General features: G+C 44.7%; 1 protein-coding gene across 4 annotated transcripts in view; it reads left to right on the forward strand.

Moving 5' to 3' along the window:
- The window catches only part of Rarb (retinoic acid receptor, beta), a 644,731-nt gene that overhangs the window by 520,970 nt on the left and 102,629 nt on the right, over positions 1-21,132 (forward strand). For all 4 annotated transcript variants that reach the window (XM_087584950.1, NM_031529.1, XM_087584951.1 and 1 more), the window contains 1 exon segment: positions 5,030-5,178. In XM_087584950.1, coding sequence (XP_087441076.1) covers positions 5,030-5,178 — 149 coding nt within the window.

Raw genomic sequence — 21,132 nt, forward strand, 5'->3', positions numbered from 1 at the left:
TCTCTGATGTGGACATGGCTTCTATATGACCGTAGGCCCAGGCATTCCTCAGCTCTACAGCCAGGCTCCCCTTCCCTACCCGTGCCCTAGCAAAGAAGCCAGCTCCCCATCTGGTTTGCAATTGGATGATGCTGCTGGTTGGAGAGGCAGTGACCTGATGGGACAGAGTCAGTCAGGAAGGAAATGGAGAAAAGCAGGAGGCGAGGGGTGGATGGGAATTGTTCCTCCGAGACTGACTCCCTAGCCTGCGGTCTACCGGGATGGCTGCGGTGCGTCTGCTTTATTGGATGTCACGAGCGTCTTTCCCCGTGGGAACTCTACCAGCTGCTTTTTTGGCCCGTTTGAAACTGCTGAATGAGCTAATACAGAACGCATTGTCTGCTGAGCCGGCAGAGTTTCCCTGCAAAATTTTTATCATTCTGTAGACTGATTGTGCTTGCTTGGAATAAGGGAGAAAATGTTTGAGGCCTCTCAAGGGCATTTGACGAATCCAGCTCTAATTTAAAGGGACTAATAGATTATTGATTTAAACAGGGTGATGGTGAACAGATCAATGGCTAAGCCATCTGTATCCACCTTAAGTACCAAAGGTGTTCAGTAAAAGGGAATCCACCTTAAATACGAAAACTGTCCCTTGGAAGGAGAGCCACCTTTGTCCCCCACTGATTCTCCTCTCTTTGTGGGAAGGAAGGTAAGCATGCAGCTAACAAGAAGAAGGCTGGTAAACTCCACCACAGTGTTTTTGTGCTGTACTCGAGACCAGGCAGATCCACGGAAATCCTCCTTCCTCTTCTATCTTGGTGCCACTCCCTGGTGTCCCTTCTAGAGCATGCACTGGAACGTTTACCCACAGTTCTTTTGAAAATTTTCATTTTAGTCCCTTCGGTTTCCTGCCACTTTAAGCACTGTAGGTCACATAGAGGAAACATAGAACCATAGACTACATAAAAACACATTTAATCTTTTTATACTGGGGATTCCGCCCACGGTCCCACATATACTAGGCATTTAACTACAGCAGATTTTTTGGTATTTTTTTTTAACATTTTGAGACAGGATCTCATTGAGCTTCCTAGGTAGGGCTCTGAAGTCATTCCGTAGCCCAGGCTTCCCACCTTCCTCTCCTACCTCAGCCTCCTAAAGAGCTGGGAAGAAAGGTCTGCCTCATCATGCCATGCTCATTGGAGCCTCACAGAGCCCACAACACAGCCTAGCATAATGCAGGTCCTTCTGGTTTCAAGCAACCAGGCTCCGAATGAGGGTGTGGGAGTCCTTTGTGGTGTGGTGAACAGGCCAGTGGCCATGCCGGTTGGTGAGGATCCAAGTGCAGCACTCAGTTGCTTGCTTGGAAGAGATTTCCGGAAAAGCCTTCTCTGTCTATTCGCCGTTATAAATGCTGCTCATCCACAGACGGCTCTTCTCAGCCTCTTTGAAATGTTAAAACCTTTAGGGATTTTGTACGTCTACAGGCCTCTCCTTACCCTCCTGTTTCTCACACTGTGTGGGATTAGCTCACTTCCCCTTCTGTTTCCTCAGTGGGAAGATAAAATGCAGAGTTCCCCTCAGGACAGGTATTGGAATGGCGTGTTTATAGAAATTCATCACCCACTTTTGATATTCAGGGCATGGCTATGACAACTGAGTCCGGCCCTGACAGAACTCGATTTACTACTCTCTGAGACGAACCAGAGTAACTGTTCAATGGAGCTCATGCCCCGTTCACGTGAAGGGCAGAGTGCTCCTGTTGAGGGGCCCGCAGAGCCGTTGATGTAAGAACAGAAACGCACCCCAACCTGACCTGGAGGATGTGCATGGGATCGAAGGCCGTGACAGGGGGCAGCCTTCCTAGAAGTCAGTTTGTCAGCATGAATTAAACGCTAACAAAAGTGTTTTTGAAATATCATCTCTGTTAAAATTAATAATTACAATTCTGATATTTTTTCTTCTATTGGATATTTTTTTATTTACATTTCAAATATTACTCCCTTTCCCAGTTTCCCAGACATAAGCCCCCTATCCCATACCCCTCCCCTTTTCCTATAAGGGTGTTCCCCTCCCCATCCACCCCTCTTCCTGTCCCCCCACATTCCCCTACATTGGGAGTCCAACCTTGGCAGGACCAAGGACTCTGAGAATGTACGCTAAGGAAATGGATAGAAATACACTGGGGTGATCTGTGTAGATCTTCATTCCTGTGAGATGAGATGCTTTGGAGGAAAAATACTAACAAGGAACTACAGTCATGATGTCAGAAACTAAACAGGGCCCCAGTCTCAGTATAATTCCACTTTAGTAGGCAAACAAAAGCATTTAAGAGCATGGAAAAAAGTCTTGCAGGGGTGCCCCAAGACCACAGTGGGTATCTAAGGGGAGAGGCTGTGAGATGCATGCCTGGGAGCCCACACACACTCATGCCTCAACTTCCTTACAGTTTTACAAAGATGAATGTGTTAAGTTCAACAGGTACCATTTTTTCGTGGATGCCATGATTCCTGGTCAGCCTTTGAAGGGACATGGAAGAGTGTGAAAATATTTTCCATTAAGACCTGATCTTGGCAAGTGTCAGTGACTTCCCAAGCAAGTCCCTCCCTGTCTGCTGGACACTTGGCACCTCTGGACCACAAACCCCAGAGCCAAGGCTTCTTTGTGCCAGAAGAAGTTGGTGCTCGAGATTGATGCCTTCATCTCTGTCCTCGGATCTAACCTGAAAAGATCATAATGGATTTATCTACTCGGACTCAGACTACCCCAAGTGAATTCATTCAAAGATCCCTATGAATTATGAAAATACTATAATTATAGTTGATTCTGTTCCAAAGGGCTAATTGCTTTTTTAAGGAAGCAAATGAGTATAAGAATGCTTTTTGATTTCAAATTTTATCATGTAGCTACTTAGAAGAGCTCTTAGCGTTTGAAAAGAAAGGGGGAGGGGAAAGTTCGTGAATCAGTTCAACCAGTGTTTTATTGATCGCCTGCTCTATAGGAAGACCCAGGTCTGGCACACAGCTATAAGTAGAGCATTTAGAGTTCCTGGCCTCACAGGACTGGAACTGGCTGTGTGGAGGGAGGGAGGGGGCAATCATAAAATATCAAGTTTTAAACAAAAAAAGAACTTTCGAAATTTTGTCAGCAGTTAAAATTTTACAGAAAATAAAATAAAATAATATGACCCAGTGACCAGGGATAAGAAGGGGCCTTTTATTAGTTTTCTTCTGTCCTTTGATTTTATATTGAGTATTGAACCCATTCTGTGACACAAGTCAGGCAGAAGCTCTACCACGGAGCAACACTCCCTTCCACAGTGAGGACACATTCGTCACAGAAGGCACCTCTGAGAGAATGGCACTCTGAGAGGTAACAATAGCCTTGGACTAGGTAGGTGAGGAAAATGGCTAGACTGCTTATTTTCTCACCTGCTTGGCACAGGGTCTGTCGGGGCTCCTCACCCAGCCCAGAGCTCCTGAGATGAAGCTTGGGCCTCCCCTACATGGCTGCACTTGCAGGCATGGCTGTAGAGATGGTGTCTCTCATTGCTATGCAAGCTTGTCTTGTTCACAAGAAGAATTGAAAGTGATTGTTTAGAACCCGGAAAATGAGGGAATCGTGGGAGGTGAACCTTGCGGAAAGAATGTCATGACAGCCCCGTCAGAGTAGGGCAAGGAGTCTGACCTTATCTGTGACCTGATGGCAGATGACAAATTAATTTGAACCTTCTTATCTTAACCTGAACCAATACAAGGGCGGCAAATACGGGCTCAGGGAGGCTGAGGAAAGGGCTACCACAGCCAAGCCAACTGTGTACAATATGGGGTACTCTGTGTCCCTGGTAAGACAGCCTGGGTGAGCATCAGGCTCAACAAGTAGAGGAACTTGGCTGCTGTGACTGCGACTGCACAAGAAACTTGTCCAGAGGACATTTCACCAGCTCGATTTGGAGAAGAGCAACAACTAGAAACTTGATCATCTTGGGAATACTCTGTGTATTGTGGAGCGATTTGGAGAGTGGAAGATTCTGGAAAAGCATGTGACCCCCTCCAATTACGCTCCTCGTATCATATGGGTTCTGTTTGCCATCAGTAAGGAAGGGCAGCCCCCCATTCTGACTTCGGTGGAAGAACAATCTAGTCCAAGCTCCACGGGTTTCCATTTCAGTGGCGTTTGAGTGGTTGGATAATGGAAATAATGATCGTGTGGTTTATAGTGTGGGATAAAAAGCCAGGCATGGTGGCATTGCCATCAGGGAGGCAGCAGCAGAGGAATTGGGAGTTGGAGGCTAGCTGGGCTTATAATAGTGACCCACCTTTCCTCTGAAAACTAAACGAATGTTTAGAAACCAGTTGTGGACAAGTTAGAAGTTAGTCGTGCCCTATACCGCCTCCAACTCGAACTACACACTGACCTGGGGCTTTATGACAGTGCACCTTTTCCCGGCACAGGCCAGAGGCTACGCTTTCTAAGCTCGGGGTTCTTGGTGCTGCAGGCCCAGGGCCAGCTCAAATCAGTACTGAGCTTTCCCAAGGTCATGACTTTTATTCATTATAGCCACATAGCAAAAGCTCAGCCCCATGGACCCACAGGGCTCCGGGTTTCTTTATTTTGTCATAAAAAATAAATAACTTTGGGTTAGGTGAGCAATAGCGTCAAACAATTCAGACAAGACTCCAGCTGAAGGAAAGCTGGGGGAAACAGGAGAGCGGTTCAGGGCTTGGACTTCAGTTCTGCCTGACCCCTTCTGGTCTTAGACAAGGCTCTACCTAAGGGACTTGACTTGAATTTCTGTTTCTCACACGTAACTCGGTATTCATCACCCTCATGGTGTCTGGGAACTCTAAATTAGGTACATGTGAGGTTGCTTTTGCAGGGGTCGGTCAGTGTCCCCACTGCCTAAGGACAATGACCTCTGTGAGCTTAGTCCCGCTAGGGCTCTTGCTTGAGCTTGGAGCATGGATGTTGGAATTGACTGGGGAAAACCTAAAGAGACTGAAAATGTGCTTTCTCTTGTCTTCTCTCCCTCTCGTCTCTGCTGCAGCCATCGAGACGCAGAGTACCAGCTCTGAGGAGCTCGTCCCGAGCCCCCCATCTCCACTTCCGCCGCCTCGGGTGTACAAGCCCTGCTTCGTCTGCCAGGACAAGTCATCGGGCTACCACTATGGCGTCAGTGCCTGCGAGGGCTGCAAGGTGAGTACCCCAGTGCCTCACTCCCTCGTTTTCTCTCAGAAGTGACCTCTCCTACTCCAGAAACAAGCGAGTTTGACGGCTACAGTGTCACCTCCAGCTGGGGTTGTAGCTTGGCTACGTCTCACAGTCTCCGTCTTCTGCTTGCCTTTCTTTAGTTTAAAGTGCAGAAATGTCTGCAAATGAGTGACTGAGGCCAAACACGGCTGGGCCTTGAAAACACACTGCCCCTCCCCACACACACTAGCACAAGTTCTTTCTTGTTAAGAACCTTGTGAAGGAGTCCTGAGTAGCATGGCACTGTTGCTCTCGGGACATGCCATCTGGTGTCTTTGTAGTCCTATTTTATTTTTAAATATGATTGACAGTCCACTGAAACAACTTGCAGTCGAGCCAAGGTTGAAATTGGGATTTATCTCCTGGCTGCCTCCTCAGGCTTCTATGGCCTTTGAATTATGCTTTGATTTTCAGCCTGTACGGACTTGCTACTGTAGATGCATTGTAAATTCAGCCGAGTCGGATTAAAGCTTCTGCCCACAGAGCACTGGAGGCTGAACGTGTGTCAGAGAGGAGATAGCTGCTTGAATCGCGCTAGACAACTATCAAGTCCGAGAGGCGTACCTGAGTGAAAGAGGCCATGTAATCATAAGAAAGAAACCAAAAGTGACTCACAGGCAGGTGTGATTTATCCATGGACCTGTCTCCGAGGAACTGTGGAGTCTTAAGCCAGCTCTTCCACAGAGCTGCTGTCTAGCTCTCTCTATCTGGCCGTTCAGGTCTGGGTTTAATATCTAGACTGCATGATTCATTTACACTATCAGGGTGCTAGGATAACATTGCGGGGCCTGTGGCATTGGGCTTATGAGCACGAGCAGTTTCTATACGTGTTGGCCAGGAGCTCTGGTTTAGCATGCCATGGACATGGATTTCTTCATGCGTTCATGCCACAGCCCTTTACTCTGCTCACAATCCCTTGGGCCTCAGTCGGGCTCCCCTGGTCTTGGTCTGTAAATCAAAAAGCGTGATTTTTCATTGGTCTCTGGTCAGCTGTGGATTGGCTCAGGTCTGTTTCTGGAAGTGTCGATGTTGGCTAGGGAGTCTCTATTCTGTTCTGTGCTGATCCAGGTTATGTTCAAAGGCGGGGTTCTAGAAGAGAGAGAAGAAAAGGGCATACGAGGTGTCCAGAGTAGCATGCCAATAGCTGAACCAGTCATCGGCCCAGCCTAGCTTCAGTAGGTCTGAGCAGCCTTGATGGGAGCAGCTCCGAGTAGCAATATGAGGAAATGGCTATGTTGTGGGAACCATTGGCTTGAGGTGGGCCTCAGCGTGGCTCTATTTCTCATGAATATGACCAGGACAGGCCCTGCTCTCTTCCCTGGTTCTGTCAGGGTGGGTGCTTAATAGCATGCAGCAAACACCAAAACATGCTCCTTGATTTCCAAACAAGTTTCAGTTATCTCAAGCCCAGAAATCTGAAGAAGGTGTGGTAGCTTCCTGCTTGCATGATACCTGGGAAGGCAGCATCAGGCTGGTACCCCCACCCCCGGGTCGAGGCTCCATCTGCAGAGTAAGCGGTTTCATTGGCTGTACAGCACAGACTATTCGCATCCACTCCTGCTTGGCTAGTCTTCTGACCTCCTGCTTTACTTCGGGACTCTGACTTTCTTTAGAAAAAAAAAAAAAAAAAACCAACAACAAAATACACCTCAGCAGCCCAGATGTCTGATAGACTCACATAAGTGGTCCTGAGTCTTGGGATGGGAAAGCCTTTAATCAGAGCCGTGAACTGGATCAGGTCCTGGAGTTCCCGGCCTGTGCACACATTGACCACTGAATGCTGGGGGGTGGTGAGAAACGATCTACCTTTCCCCACGGGTAGGAAAATTTCACTCTGCATTTGAGTTGGCTTAGAAAAATAGAGTAAAACCCCAAAGAAGTGAAAACAAGAAGATAAATCAATAATGTACCCAGGAAAAAAGAAATATTTAAGTATAAAATACAATCTCATTGGTTATTTAAACCATCATACAGTTACTCTCTGGAAAATAGAAGACAACGTGGTTATTCCCCAGAGAAAAATCTGTTAAAATTCAACATTTATGTGGATTTATAGATTTTGATTTTATAAAATAAAATCGTATATGGTGTATACAACTTTAATCTGTTTTTTATATTTAATTGTATTCCATAGTCAAAATTTACACAACTATACAGTTTTTGGGGTGATACAATCAACATAGTTGCTGTGTTTATATTGCAATTTATTAATTATATCCAATAAGGTATTTATTAGCTCTTATATATTAATTAACTCTGTCATATAAAGTATTTCTAACTTGTATCTTGTATAAACAATACTTCATAATCTTTGCTATACTTGTGGATTAGTAAAAGCAGACTGTATGGCTGTGTCTTGGAAGGGTGTGGGTGAGGGCGTCTGGAGGTTACTGGAGGTTGAAGCTAGGGTCTCATGAATATCGGATAAGCACTCTACCAACTGACACTCCCACTGCCCACTTCTTTTCACTTCCAGTGGCTGCTATATTGACACAACATCACCATGGCAACAAAGCCACTAGCCACACCCTTGTGATAGCTATCCTTGGGATACAGATAGACAATTTCTGTTACGTCTATAACAAGCTGATTATGTTAGAGACTGTCTCTATATTAACAGTAAGATGATGGCCTTATTACAGCTTCTTCGAAGTTCCTCTGTTTAATTAGAGCTTTCCATGAAGTCATGTGTCTGTACCACTTTGACTACTGACAAAGGCTATGGGCCCCTGGTTCATCTGGCTCTTCTGGAGATGCAGGGTCATGATTCGAGGTGGAAGCCTCTGCTCTGAAGTAGAATTCCCAAACAGAACCCAGAGTATGTTCTCAAGGAGTAACAAGGGATTTCAGGGTTATGGCTCAGCTAGGAAACTGCTGTCCTAACATGTGTAAAGCTCTAGGTTTCATCTCTGGCACTGTTTAACCTTGGCATGGAGGAAACTGTCTGTCATCCTAGCACTGGCAGCAGGAGGATAAAAGTTCAAAGTCATCCCTAGCTACATAGCAAGTTTAGGAACAGATTGAGAGATTTGAGACCCTGCTTCAAAATAAGTAAATAAAAGTAGTGCCTGTCATGGCTTCTGCTTGCCGTGACCACGATGACCTTACCATTATTGGGGACAATCTTCCAAGGGACCAGGTGGCATTGCTAGGCACCACGGCAGACAAATGATGATGGTCAGAACTTAATGAATGGGTGTGGTTTGCTGCTAGGGACAGTTTGTAACTGCTATGTTGACACAACATCACCACAGTAACAAAGCCACTAGACACACCCCTGGGATGTCCCATTTAGGGGACTTCCAGTTGAGGGACATGTTTTCTAGAGCACAAAGGGAACAAACTGTGAAAGCGTGGTTAGTCAAATGTTTAGCAATATAAAAACAATGCTACAAATACAATGCTACCCCAGATGTACTGATTCATTCCTAGACTTTAGTACTTGGGAAGCTGAGGCAGGAGGATCATGACCTTGAAGCCAGATATGGATACCTAGTGATACCATGTATCTAACGTATATTATATACATATGGTTTATGAACAATTTTGACCTGAGTCGTGTTTTTCATCATTGGCTTCCTGAGAGTATAGAGTCTACACTGTGAATTCTAGGATTTCTGAGATTGTAGTGCCTACACTGTGGATTCCAGGAATCTAATCCCAGTGAGGCTACTCCCAGCTTGATGGTCATGGGCAAACATTCCTGCTGTTTACACACCTGGAAAAATGGGATGGATTCATTATTTTTCGAGTCTTTATGATTGAAAATCTGACAAAAGGGGGCTTTAATGGAAGGAAGGTCTATCTGTCTACCATTGGCAGGTACAACACATCCTTACAAGGTGGCGGGGGGCTGCTTGTTCACATCTCAGAGGATCAGGAAGCAGAGAAAGGAGCAGCCGGCGACTGACAGACTTCCTTCTTTCTCCTTACTATTGAATCTGCATCCAGAGCACATGACGTTATACTTTACAGGCAGGTCCTTCCCCCTTGGCTAATCCTCTCTGAAAACTCAAGAACTGTGCTTTCTCAATGCCCTAGGCATTTCTTAATCTAATTGAAAATAAGAATCAAAACATGCCATCACATAGAGATGTGTACTCTTCATCACAGTATTATGGGGGATATGAAATCAGTTCCCATGTATGCTGAATGTGGAGAGGCATGTAGCACCTTCTAAGCACTAGACACACTTAGTTGCTCTGTACTGCATGCGGAATGGTACATAGTACATACTGAATTCCCATGTAGATAGCATGTGGAACGATACTTGGTATCTATTAAGCATCATTGCTCATGTAATTCCGAGGTACACACCATATATTATGGAATAGTGCCTGATACATATGGTAGTGCACCATACATACATACATACACACATACATACATACATACATACGTACTTCAAGTGTACTCAGCAGGTTGAATGGTGCCTGGTACCTACTACTCCCAGCCATGCTTTAGTTCTTGCAAATCTTCTCATGAACTTGACTAGAGCTGCTATACAACAACGAGGTGACATCAGCTCCAGTGCCGCTGAAAACGCTCTTTCAGCGTTTCCTCACTCCTTAAGACAAAAATAACCCAGCCTATTTCCTTCTACACTCACGTTAAGGCTCATCTCAGCCCCACCTGGGCTGCTGTAGGCCAGGGGTGGTAAATCGTTCCTGTGGAGAGCCATATGGTAGGTATTTTAGGCTTTGAAGATGTGTAAGGCCTCTGTCAGAATGACTCAGCCCTGCTCCTCCTCCAGCCACCCACAGGAAGTTGTGGGATGGAATGGGGGTAGCCCTGCGCCAACAACTTTCCTTATAGAAAAGAAGCAGTGGCCTAGCTGCGGGTAGTATGCTTTAGTTCCCTGACCCCTGCCACAATGCTTGGTGACATGACCCTTCTCACAGGATCCAGTTGCTTGTTCTGGATAGAGAAAGCCAAACTATCCCTGCTGTATGAAGGGCTGACCTCTACCTGGCCAGAGCTCTAGCCACTCACTCCACAGTGCCTACATCCTCATCGACATAGGAGAAACTAACTCATCGAGCTCCTCCCGATACACCTAGCAATTGTGTTGAAAAGGTCATGAGAAAACGTACCACATGCTGCCCTGCTGTGTTTCTTTCTTGCTGCACGAGCTGAAAACTTTGGGTCTTACTGGACAGTTACTACTGGTGCAGTTCTGGGATGGTCATCCCTCCAATGGCCAGGCTAAGACCAGCTATTCCAAGATGGCCTCGCTCACATGACCCAAATCCTGCTGTTCCACTATGGCCTCGCTCAAATGACCCAGATCCTGCTGGGATCCATGCACTTTTCCTGTCGCCATGTTGTACTGCCATTAGGTTTACCCGTGTTGCTCACCCAGGGGTGTGAGAGTTCTAACTAGAGGGAAGGCAGCCACAGATCAGCAAATGCTTCTCTAAATGTGATTAATTTCTGGCAGTACAAGACATTAGTCTACCACAGACTGCTTCCCTGGCCTTCTAACATATCTTGGCAGTGGTCACCAGTGTGCTTTTAAACTATCCAATTGTTCAACTAAGCCTTAATCCAATGGGTGAGGTGTCTCCTTTCTGCCTCCTGTCTTCTCTAGCTTCCTGGGCATATCTCTCCCAATGATGGAACTCACCATTCATATTTGACCATGCTCTTCTGACCCATTGCTGCCCAGCAATGGCGGATAGCAGCAACATGGTGATCAGTCCTCCAGTCAAGGATACAGTTATTCAAGTATCAGAAAACTCTCCACTGTCTGGGCCTTTGTTCCACAGTCTCTTTAGCCTCACGGAAGCTTTGTATACTTCACCAATGAAGAAGCTAAAGGCTAAGGATCTTGGTCAAGATTATACAGCTGATCTTTGTCATAGTTGGAAAGGAACTCCTGTACCCACTGTCAAACCCACCACTGCTTTAACTGCACCCTACATGAGAAGGCAGGTAGCAGAAATATGGAATGCTCAAAACCCCCACTCCCCAAGCAATTATGTAGAAAACAAACACTTCTCAATATGGTGACCTTTAAAAAATATTAGCCAGACATAGTGATACATACCTAGAATCCATGCAGTCAGCAGGCTGAAGCAGGAGGATCACCATGAACCCCAGGCCAGCCTGGCTCACACAAAAGTTCCAAGCCAGGAACACAGAGTAAGAATCTATCTCAAACAAAAAAAGAAAGAAAGAAAGAAAGAAAGAAAGAAAGAAAGAAAGAAAGAAAGAAAGAAAGAAAGAGAGAGAGAAAGAGAGAAAGAGAAAGAAAGAAAGAAAGAAAGAAAGAAAGAAAGGAAGGAAGGAAGGAAGGAAGGAAGGAAGAAAGAAAGAAAGAAAGAAAGAAAGAAAGAAAGAAAGAAAGAAAACAGGAGGAAGGGGAGAAGAGGAAGAAGAAGAGGAGGAGGAGGGAGGGGAGGAAGACAGAGAAGAAGAAGAGGGAGAAAGAGGAAGAGACATTCCCCTGGAAATGACACAGACAGACCCATGCAGGCTTAGCACCCAGGGCTGCTCTGTCCTGTGTTCTCAGTTTTAACCTGGCTAGTGTACTGATTGACTTCCCACTCATAAGCCAACTTCTAGGCCACTAGCAGCCCATACCACAGAAACCCGGGCAAAGCCCAGGAAGCCTTGGTGGAGTCTTTTCCACCAGGAACCCTGAAGGTTGTGCTGATGGCCCTCTATTTAAAGCAACCTAGAAGCCTTTAGACCTCACCACCCTCAGCCCACCTCCATTTCTCCAAGCTGATGCTCTAGCTTTTCTCATTTGCTTTCCTTTCCCTAGTCTTATCAGAGGGGAGTCTGGCTATTTCTGACAGGGCACTCAGTCACAGAAAGTTTTGCAATCGGGAGATGGATGTGTGTTCATGATCTGAGAGCTTCTGGTAGTCACTGAAGTGTGCTTTGTGGCATCCTGCAGACATACTCCTTTAAAACTGTCTTCTTAATTGCCACTGATAAACACTATATTGTGTCGGGAGAATATGTTTAGAATGCCTCACTCTGATAATGCTTCTGTGTGTAGGTCTGCTTCAGTTTTGGAGTCCCAAGAGTAGTAGAACATCACTAAATGTCATAGCAAACCCAGGACAGTCTGTGTGCTAGGCTGGGTCAGGAAGTCCACCTTTATAAGCTCATCTAAACAGAAAAAAAATTGAGCATAATTATAGAGGGTGCTTGATGATGCATTCAGGCAAATTTCTGTAAAACTTTATAAATATCCGGAGAGACTTTAATGGCCAAAGCCCAGCTGATTTTCTTGGGCAGTTCTTCCTTCCATATCAGACAGCTAAGTCATCACAAGAGACATCTTCTCAGTCATTTTCTTTAAAGGCGAACTCTTTTTTTTATCTTTATTAACTTGAGTATTTCTTATTTACATTTCAATTGTTATTCCCTTTCTGGGTTTCCGGGCCAACATCCCCCTAGCCACTCCCTCTCCCCTTCTCTATGGGTGTTCCCTTCCCCATCGTCCCCTCATTACCGCCCTCCCCCCAACAATCACGTTCACTGGGGGTTCAGTCTTAGCAGGACCCAGGGCTTCCCCTTCCACTGGTGCTCTTACTAGGATATTCATTGCTACCTATGAGGTCAGAGTCCAGGGTCAGTCCATGTATAGTCTTTAGGTAGTGGCTTAGTCCCTGGAAGCTCTGGTTGCTTGGCATTGTTGTACATATGGGGTCTCGAGCCCCTTCAAGCTCTTCCAGTTCTTTCTCTGATTCCTTCAATGGGGGTCCTGTTCTCAGTTCAGTGGTTTGCTGCTGGCATTCGCCTATGTATTTGCTGTATTCTTGCTGTGTCTCTCAGGAGAGATCTACATCTGGTTCCTGTCGGCCTGCACTTCTTTGCTTCATCCATCTTGTCTAATTGGGTGGCTGTATATGTATGGGCCACATGTGGGGCAGGCTCTGAATGGGTGTTCCTTCTGTCTCTGTTTTAATCTTTGCCTCTCTATTCCCTGCCAAGGGTATTCTTGTTCCCCTTTTAAAGAAGGAGTGAAGCATTCGCATTTTGGTCATCCTTCTTGAGTTTCATGTGTTCTGTGCATCTAGGGTAATTCAAGCATTTGGGCTAATAGCCACTTATCAATGAGTGCATACTACGTGTGTTTTTCTGTGATTGGGTTACCTCACTCAGGATGATATTTTCCAGTTTTAAAGATGAACTCTTAAGAACTGAGAATAATGCACTTACAAGCACTGTGGCCTCCCAGTGCAGCAAGAGAAGTCTTAGCGGAAATGCTACCTGCAAACCCAGGAGCATGAGATACTGAGAGCTGCCTCTATTCTCTGGCAATTGCGACAGCAAAGCCGCTTCTCCTGTCCATGGCTGCTCAAATCTTTCTAATTATGAGACATTGTCTTGGGTTGTAAAGGCAGAAAAAAAATGTGTTTTCTTCATCCCTCCCCTTTTCTGACATGTGAATAAACAGGAAGGGTGAGTTCTAAATTAACCTGCAGCTCTGCGGTTCTTGCTCACGTTGGCCAGGCGCAGAGTGACTGATTTGCTAGTCCTAAAAGGGTTTATGATGCCTGAGTGGCTTAAAGTTTGGGACCAGTAGTTTGAATGTCTGCCTTACCTGTTTTTTAAAAATAGCTAGGGCACTGTGATTGCTGTTGTAAAGATAAACAAACTAAAGATCTTTGATGACTGGGAAAAAAACCCTAAAAAACAAACAAACAAACAAACAAAAAACCCACCTGCCTTTGTCACCATTGAGGACGAATCCCTGGTGTGAGCTATTACCCTGCCCATTTCAACCCCCCCCCCCCCAGTGAGATCTTACAAACCTGGTTCAATAAGACCTGCATCCATTTTGCTTTTAATTACCAAAAACCAATTCTTGACTTCTCGGTTTAAAGCCAAGAGTCATCTGTCCACACATCAGTCACTTCCTCAGGATTTGTACAGTACATCGAGTGGAAGGCACAGGGACTCTGTAAATGGAGCAAACTACCCAAGAAAAGTGTATTGTGAGCTGGAGAGATCGTTCAGCAGTTAGGAGAAATTGCTGCTCTTGCAGAAGGCCAGGGTTCAATTCCTAGTATCCATGTTGGGTGGCTTACAACTGTCTGTAACTCTATCTCTTGGGCATCTGACACCCTCTTCTGGGCTCTGTGAACACACACACACACCCACCCACACACACACACACACACACACACACACACACACACACACACACACACAGCTACACATAAATAAAAATAAAAATAAAATCTTTTTAAGAATATGTTTTTCTCAGGAATGGCAATATTGTTTTGAGTGTTCCCTCAGTGTGCAAACTCAGGCTAGAAACTCTTTTCTGTGTAAGTCGGGTCCCTAGCCTTGTCGGATGCTTTTGGAAGCTGAGTCTTCTGGTCATTTTCTTTCTGGCTGTTTTACTGACACCTCTCCATTCTCTTTTCTCCTTCCTCAAGAACTTCTATAGACAGGTATAAGAGGCTCGGGCCTCTGGGGAGGTCTTCCTGTTTCTTTGGTGCCCTCCCCTTCATCCTGGGGAGGGGCTGAAGAGCCTCTGTTCATGGCTGCTCCTGCTCCACCAGCTACAGCAAAAACGATAAAACCGTTTTATATTTTCATAGCCTTTGTGTGTCCTCAAACTCCCTAGTAGAATAAAATTCACTTGGTTTAGCTAACGAAAAAAATATGCTCTAAAGAGTTTTTTTTGGTGCCACATGGCAGTCTGAAGTATGTGCTCCTGGTTGGAAAACTCTCTCTTCTACATACTTGAGTGTAAATTCAAGCTCAGTGTTGAGCTTGACCTGAGCCGGTCCACGGGCGTCCTAGGATTCTATCCGCCATGATAGTGGGGAGAGCCAGGGCAGGAAATCTGCTTCATGAGTACAGGTTAGAAACACCACACATCATTGGCTAGAACTGGTCACATGACCAAGGAGGAGCTACCAAAGAGGATGGGAGGGGTAGTTTATAAGCAGGTAGCCTGGTACAGTCTTCTTACCATGGAAAAGAATGAATGGGTATTCTGAGAGCTAATGGTTTCTAGGGTGAGTCTTACCAAAGAAGTAGGCAGAGCTTATCAGACTATGCCTTGCCATGCTTGACCTTGACTTACCTGAATCTTTTCTGAAATGAGCACTGTGGAAACCTACTTGGATAGATTTCTGCACTTAACCCTTTCCCTACAGCTGGCAGCTCTAAACATCCCCATACACCTGGCGTGATGCTGTGACATTCTGTCCCCCAGGGACAGCCTTCAGTGGACCAGAAACTTGGTCAGGAGTTAGATTCTAATCTCAGCCTACAGGGTGAAAATCACCCAAAGATAGTGATCCAAGAGTGTTCCCTCAGAAGATGAACTTCAGAGATTTTCAGATGGCTCCTATTAGGACCCGGAAGCTAGGGGGCGTCCTCCAGCCTGGCTGGTAGGTAGCAGGATACCACATGACATGGTTTCTTTCTGTCTTCAAGTTATAGCAAAAGCCTATGTCTTTGACCTCCCTTAAAAGTTCTGCTAACCTAGTATAATGATCACAGAAGGGAAAGCACACACTCCTCTGGATGTCTGTTTGTCAATGAGTGCCTCCTGTCAAAATCATTTCCTTGGGGTTGGAGTATGTCCTGTGCTTCCTGTGAACTATGTCATTTGGCCATCGTGGCTTTCATTCAGTAGTTTTCCACCCCAGAAAGAGGACTGGATATGCTGTGTGGATTAGCAACTCCGGAATGGGAAAGCATTTATTTTGTGAGCTCTAGAACTTGCCCCTGGAGAGGGGCTTGCTGATGTGAGTGATTCACAATGTTACACAATGCTAGCATTGTCAAAGGCAACAGGAAAGCCAGGGCCTGCAGGCCTGCCCTATCAGAGCCTTGTTCACATTCGAAAGATTCCATTCCTCTGCCAGCAGCATCTTGCCTAGGCTTCTACCAGATCTGTGGCCAGCACCGTCGCCCGAGGCATTTTTGTTTGGATTGGTTTTGTTTTCTTTCCAAAGCAAGCAGCCTGCATTGGTGTACAAGGTAAAAGGGTGTGCATGAAGCTTGTCATCACTCCTGTCAATAGAGGCAAGGTGGCCATCTGACAAGGTGTCTGCTCGTGTCCAAATGCAAGAAAACACGGCGTCAAGTCTACCTCTCAACCTGTGTTCTCAGGCGCCCAAAGCAGTCCATCTATTACGGCAGGGTTTCCTACAATGCTTCACTTAAGATATAAATTGCTGAGTCCCAAGAGCAAATGCCCCAGAATGGTGGTGCTTTTAATCGCAGCACCGGGGAGGCAGACTTAGGCCGGTCTCTATGAGTTCCAGGTTAGTCCGGTTATGAAGTGAGTTCCAAAGCCAGGGCTGTTATACAGAGAAATCCTGTTTTAAAAGGAGAATAATGTAAATATTCCAATAAATAGAAACAAAATTTCCAGTCAGCCTCTAAGTTCTGCTTTTTTTTTTTGTACTAGAGAAAGTGTACTTCTCGGGGTTATGCTACTCCATTGCCATGCTGGAGGTCAGCAACTGGGAAAAGACTTAGGTTCCAGAAGGGATTTTCATGGTGGAAAAAGATGTAGAGAAATTACAATGCTCTGATGATGTTGAGTCTTCTCCTTGTGTTCAGAGCTGAAAAGAGCAGCTTTCTAAGTTTGCAGTGTCACAGCCCATTCACACAGGACTGGAAAGTCACCAGACTGCGGAAACTGCCACTATTGCCCAAACCCAGTAGGCACCTCTGCTGCCCTGGGGAGGTGAGCACTGCAGTTTGAACCTCTCCATGTCTCTTGTCTGCGAGGGTCATAGATGATCTGGAGACCTTGGCAGTGTGGGTGCGTTTCATGCCAAGGAATGCTTTGACAGCTATCGTTCCAACTTCTACACCATCTCGGAAACACAAAGAACCAGTTTCATCTCAGCAGCATTTGGAGGAAGGTCCCTGGCTTCAGCATTTACACATTCCACAGGCATGTCCAGACACTCAAATGCTTCAACTGGTCCCAACTCTGATAGCCACTTTGTTGGGCCACACAATCTGTACAAGATTAATCACTGATGTAACCCACAGAGTATGATGGGCTTAAAACATAAGCCACTTTCTCTCCTGTGGACGTGAGATGTCTGGCATTGGAGAGTCCTCGGAACCTCGGGAGTCTGGTGATTTCAAAAACACAAGAAATGTTTGGGTGTTGTTGTTTTGATTTTGGTTTAGACTTTAGACTTTCTGGGGGAGTCCTTTCCTCCTCGTGTCTTTTCTGTTGTAATCTTGAACCACAGACCTGATTCTTCACCACTTGGCGTTTTGGAAACAGGAAGCTTATGTGGGGGCAATGCTAGAGACCTTCAAAGAGCTGATTCTCTGCTAGTTCATGTCACGGACAAATGACTATGAAAAACACTGGGGGTCCATTATGGTTAGGTATCCTTGTAACATTTTGGTAACTTACTTCTACTGTGGATAAATAAAAAACTTTCATAAAAATGAAAAAAAAATTTACCTGGAATTTTGGATCGTTTTTATCTTTGTTACTGTTTCTTCTTGTGAAGCCTCTGGGGAAGCAGTCAATAGGTGTGGCTATCTTGACTCTGAGCCCTGATGGAGATAACCCTCTTTTCCCCTCAGACGGTTCTACTGTGTGCATGAGACCCAGTAAGATCTAAAGCAGCTTAGAGCCTTTCTGCAACATCCTGTGCACAGGCTCCTCCTCCAGGGATAACTATGCCATTGATTGGTGAAATGGTGTGGTTATGGGATGCCATACCCAAGAGTGAGCTTCTGATTGGTTAAACTTGTGATAGACTGCTGGAAGGGAGCGTGTGATTGGCTATTGTTTTAGTCACAGCTTTCTTCCTTTAAGGTCAGGGTTCTCACTGTCCTACTGTATCGAGATAAAGCTTAAGCTACAAAAACAAGGAAATGCAAAATCACAGGGTCCCGGAGCAGCCATTATTTGTTGTCACCTATGCCCCATTGCATCTTGGATAAACACGAGCCCCCTCCATGTTACCTTCCCTCAAGGACCAGTCTTAGCATTGTGAGCCATTGTACCTGACGTTGAGGGAGATGCTCACTCTTTGGTCCTGCTAACATCCAGTGCTGTGGACACTGTCATTACAGATCATCAGGTGGAGCCATTTTTGAGGTCTCACATAGCCCTAATGGAAAAGGAAGAGGTTGCCACTGTAAATGTCCAGAGAGCCATGGGGGTTGGGGGTGGGGGTGGGGGGGCGATCCCTCTGTACAGCTGCACTCACCTAAAAGCTAAATACAGCACACCTAAAAGCTCTAGAACAAAAAGAAGCAAATACACCTACACGCAAGCGAAGTAGAAGGCAGGAAATAATCAAACTCAGGGCTGAAATCAACCAAGTAGAAAGAAAAAGGACTAGACAAAGAATCAACAAAACCAGGAGCTGGTTCTTTGAGAAAATCAACAAGATAGATAATCCCTTAGCCAGATTAACTAGAGAGGACAGAGAGATCCAAATTAACAAAGTCAGAAATGAAAAGGGAGACGTAACAACAGAATCTGAGGAAATTCAAAAAATCATCAGATCCTACTACAAAAGCCTATATTCAACAAAACTGGAAAATCTGGATGAAATGAACAATTTTCTAGACAAAGAACAGGTAGCAATATTAAATCAGGATCAGATAAGCTATCTAAACAATGCCATAACTCCTAAAGAAATAGAAGCAGTTATTAAAATTCTCCCAACCAAAAAAATCCCAGGTTTAGTGCCGAATTCTATCCAACCTGCATACCATTCCTCATACCAATACTGTCCAAACTATTTCACAAAAATAGAAACAGAAGGAGCACTACCCAATTCCTTCTATGAAGCCACAATTATGCTTCTACCTAAACCACACAAAGACCCAACAAAGAGAACTTCATACCAATTTCCCTTATTAATATCGACTCAAAAATACTCAATAAAATTCTAGTAATCCGAATTCAAGAACACATCAAGACAATCATCCATCATGATCAAGTAGGCTTCATCCCAGGAATACAGGTACAGGGATGGTTCAATATACGGAAATCCATCAACATATTCCAATATGTAAACCAACTCAAAGAAAAAAAATCACATAATCATTTCGTTAGACGCTGAGAAAGCATTTGACAAAATTCAACACCCCTTCATGATAAAAGTCCTGGAAAGATCAGGAATTCAAGGCAATGTACAGCAAACCAGTAGCCAACATTAAAGTAGATGGAGGAAACTTGAAGCAATTCCACTAAAATCAGTAACTAGACAAGGCTGCCCACTCTCTCTCTCTACCTATTCAATATAGTAATGGAATTCCTAGCTTGAGAATCAGAAAACAAAGGGAGGTCAAAGGGATACAAATTTGAAAGGAAGAAGTCAAAATATCACTATTTGCAGATGATATGATAGTATACGTAAGTAACCCCAAAAGTTCCACCAGAAAACTACTAAGCTTGATGAACAACTTGAGCAAAGTGACTGGGTATTAAATAAACTCAAACAAATCAGTAGTCTTCCTCTACTCAAAGTATAAACAGGCTGAGAAAGAAATTAGGGAAATGACACCTTTCACAATAGTCCCAAATAACATAAAATACCTTGGTGTGACTCTAACCAAGCAAGTGAAAGATCTGTATGACAAGAACTTCAAGTCTCTGAAGAAAGAAACTGAAGAATATCTCAAAAACTGGAAAGACCTCCCATGCTCATAGATTGCCAGGATTAATATAGTAAAAATGGCCATTTTGCTGAAAGCAGTCTACAGATTCAGTGCAATCCCCATCAAAATTCCAATTCAATTCTTCATAGAGTTAGAAAGAGAAATTTGCAAATTCATTTTGAGTGAGAAAAAACCCAGGATAGCCAAAACTATCCTCAACAATAAAAGAACATCTCGGGGAATCACCGTCCCTGACCTCAAGCAGTATTACAGAGCAGTAGTGATAAAAAAAAATGTATGGTATTGATACAGAGACAGACCGGTATAGATCAGTGGAATAGAATTGAAGACCCAGAAATGAACACACACACACACCTATGATCACTTGCTCTTTGACAAAGGAGCTAAAACCATCCAGTGGAAAAAAGACAGCATTTTCAACAAATGGTGCTGGTTCAACTGAAGGTCAGCATGTAGAAGAATGCAAATCTACCAATACTTACCACCCTGTATGCAGCTTAAGCCCAAGTGGATCAAGGACCTCCACATCAAACCAGATACACTCAATAGAAGAAAAAGTGGGGAAGAACCTTGAACACATGGGCACAGGGGAAAATTTCTTGAACTAAAAACCAATGTCTTATGCTCCAAAGAATCGACAAATGGGACCTCATAAAACTGCAAAGCTTCTGTGAGGCAAAGGACACTATCATTGAGACAAAACAACAACCAACAGATTGGGAAAAGATCTTTATCAATCCTACATCCGATAGAGACTAATATCAAAAATATACAAATTAAAAATGGGGTACAGAGCTAAACAAAGAATTCTCAACTGAGGAATGGCCAAAAAGTACCCTAAAGAAATGTTCAACTTCCTCAGTCATCAGGGAAATGCAAATCAAAACAACCCTGAGATTTCACCTCACACCAGTGAGAATGGCTAAGATCAAAAACTCAGGTGACAACAGGTACTGGCGAGGATGTGGAGAAAGAGGAACACTCCTCCATTGTTGGTGGGATTGTAAGCTGGTACAACCACTCTGGAAATCAGTCTGGAGTTTCCTCAGAAAATTGGACATTGCACTACCTGACGACCCAGCTATACCTCTCCTGGGCATATACCCAAATGATTCTGTAACATACAAGGACACATGCTCCACTATGTTCATAGAAGCCTTATTTGTAATAGCCAGAAGCTGGAAAGAACCCAGATGTCCTTAAAGAGAGGAATGGATACAGAAAATGTGGTACATCTACACAATGGAGTACTACTCAGCTATCAAAAACAATGACTTCATGAAATTCATAGGCAAA

This window comes from Rattus norvegicus, chromosome 15 (genome assembly GCF_021556685.1).
Source record: "Rattus norvegicus strain SHRSP/BbbUtx chromosome 15, alternate assembly SHRSP_T2T, whole genome shotgun sequence".
Classification (NCBI taxonomy): Eukaryota; Metazoa; Chordata; class Mammalia; order Rodentia; family Muridae; genus Rattus; species Rattus norvegicus.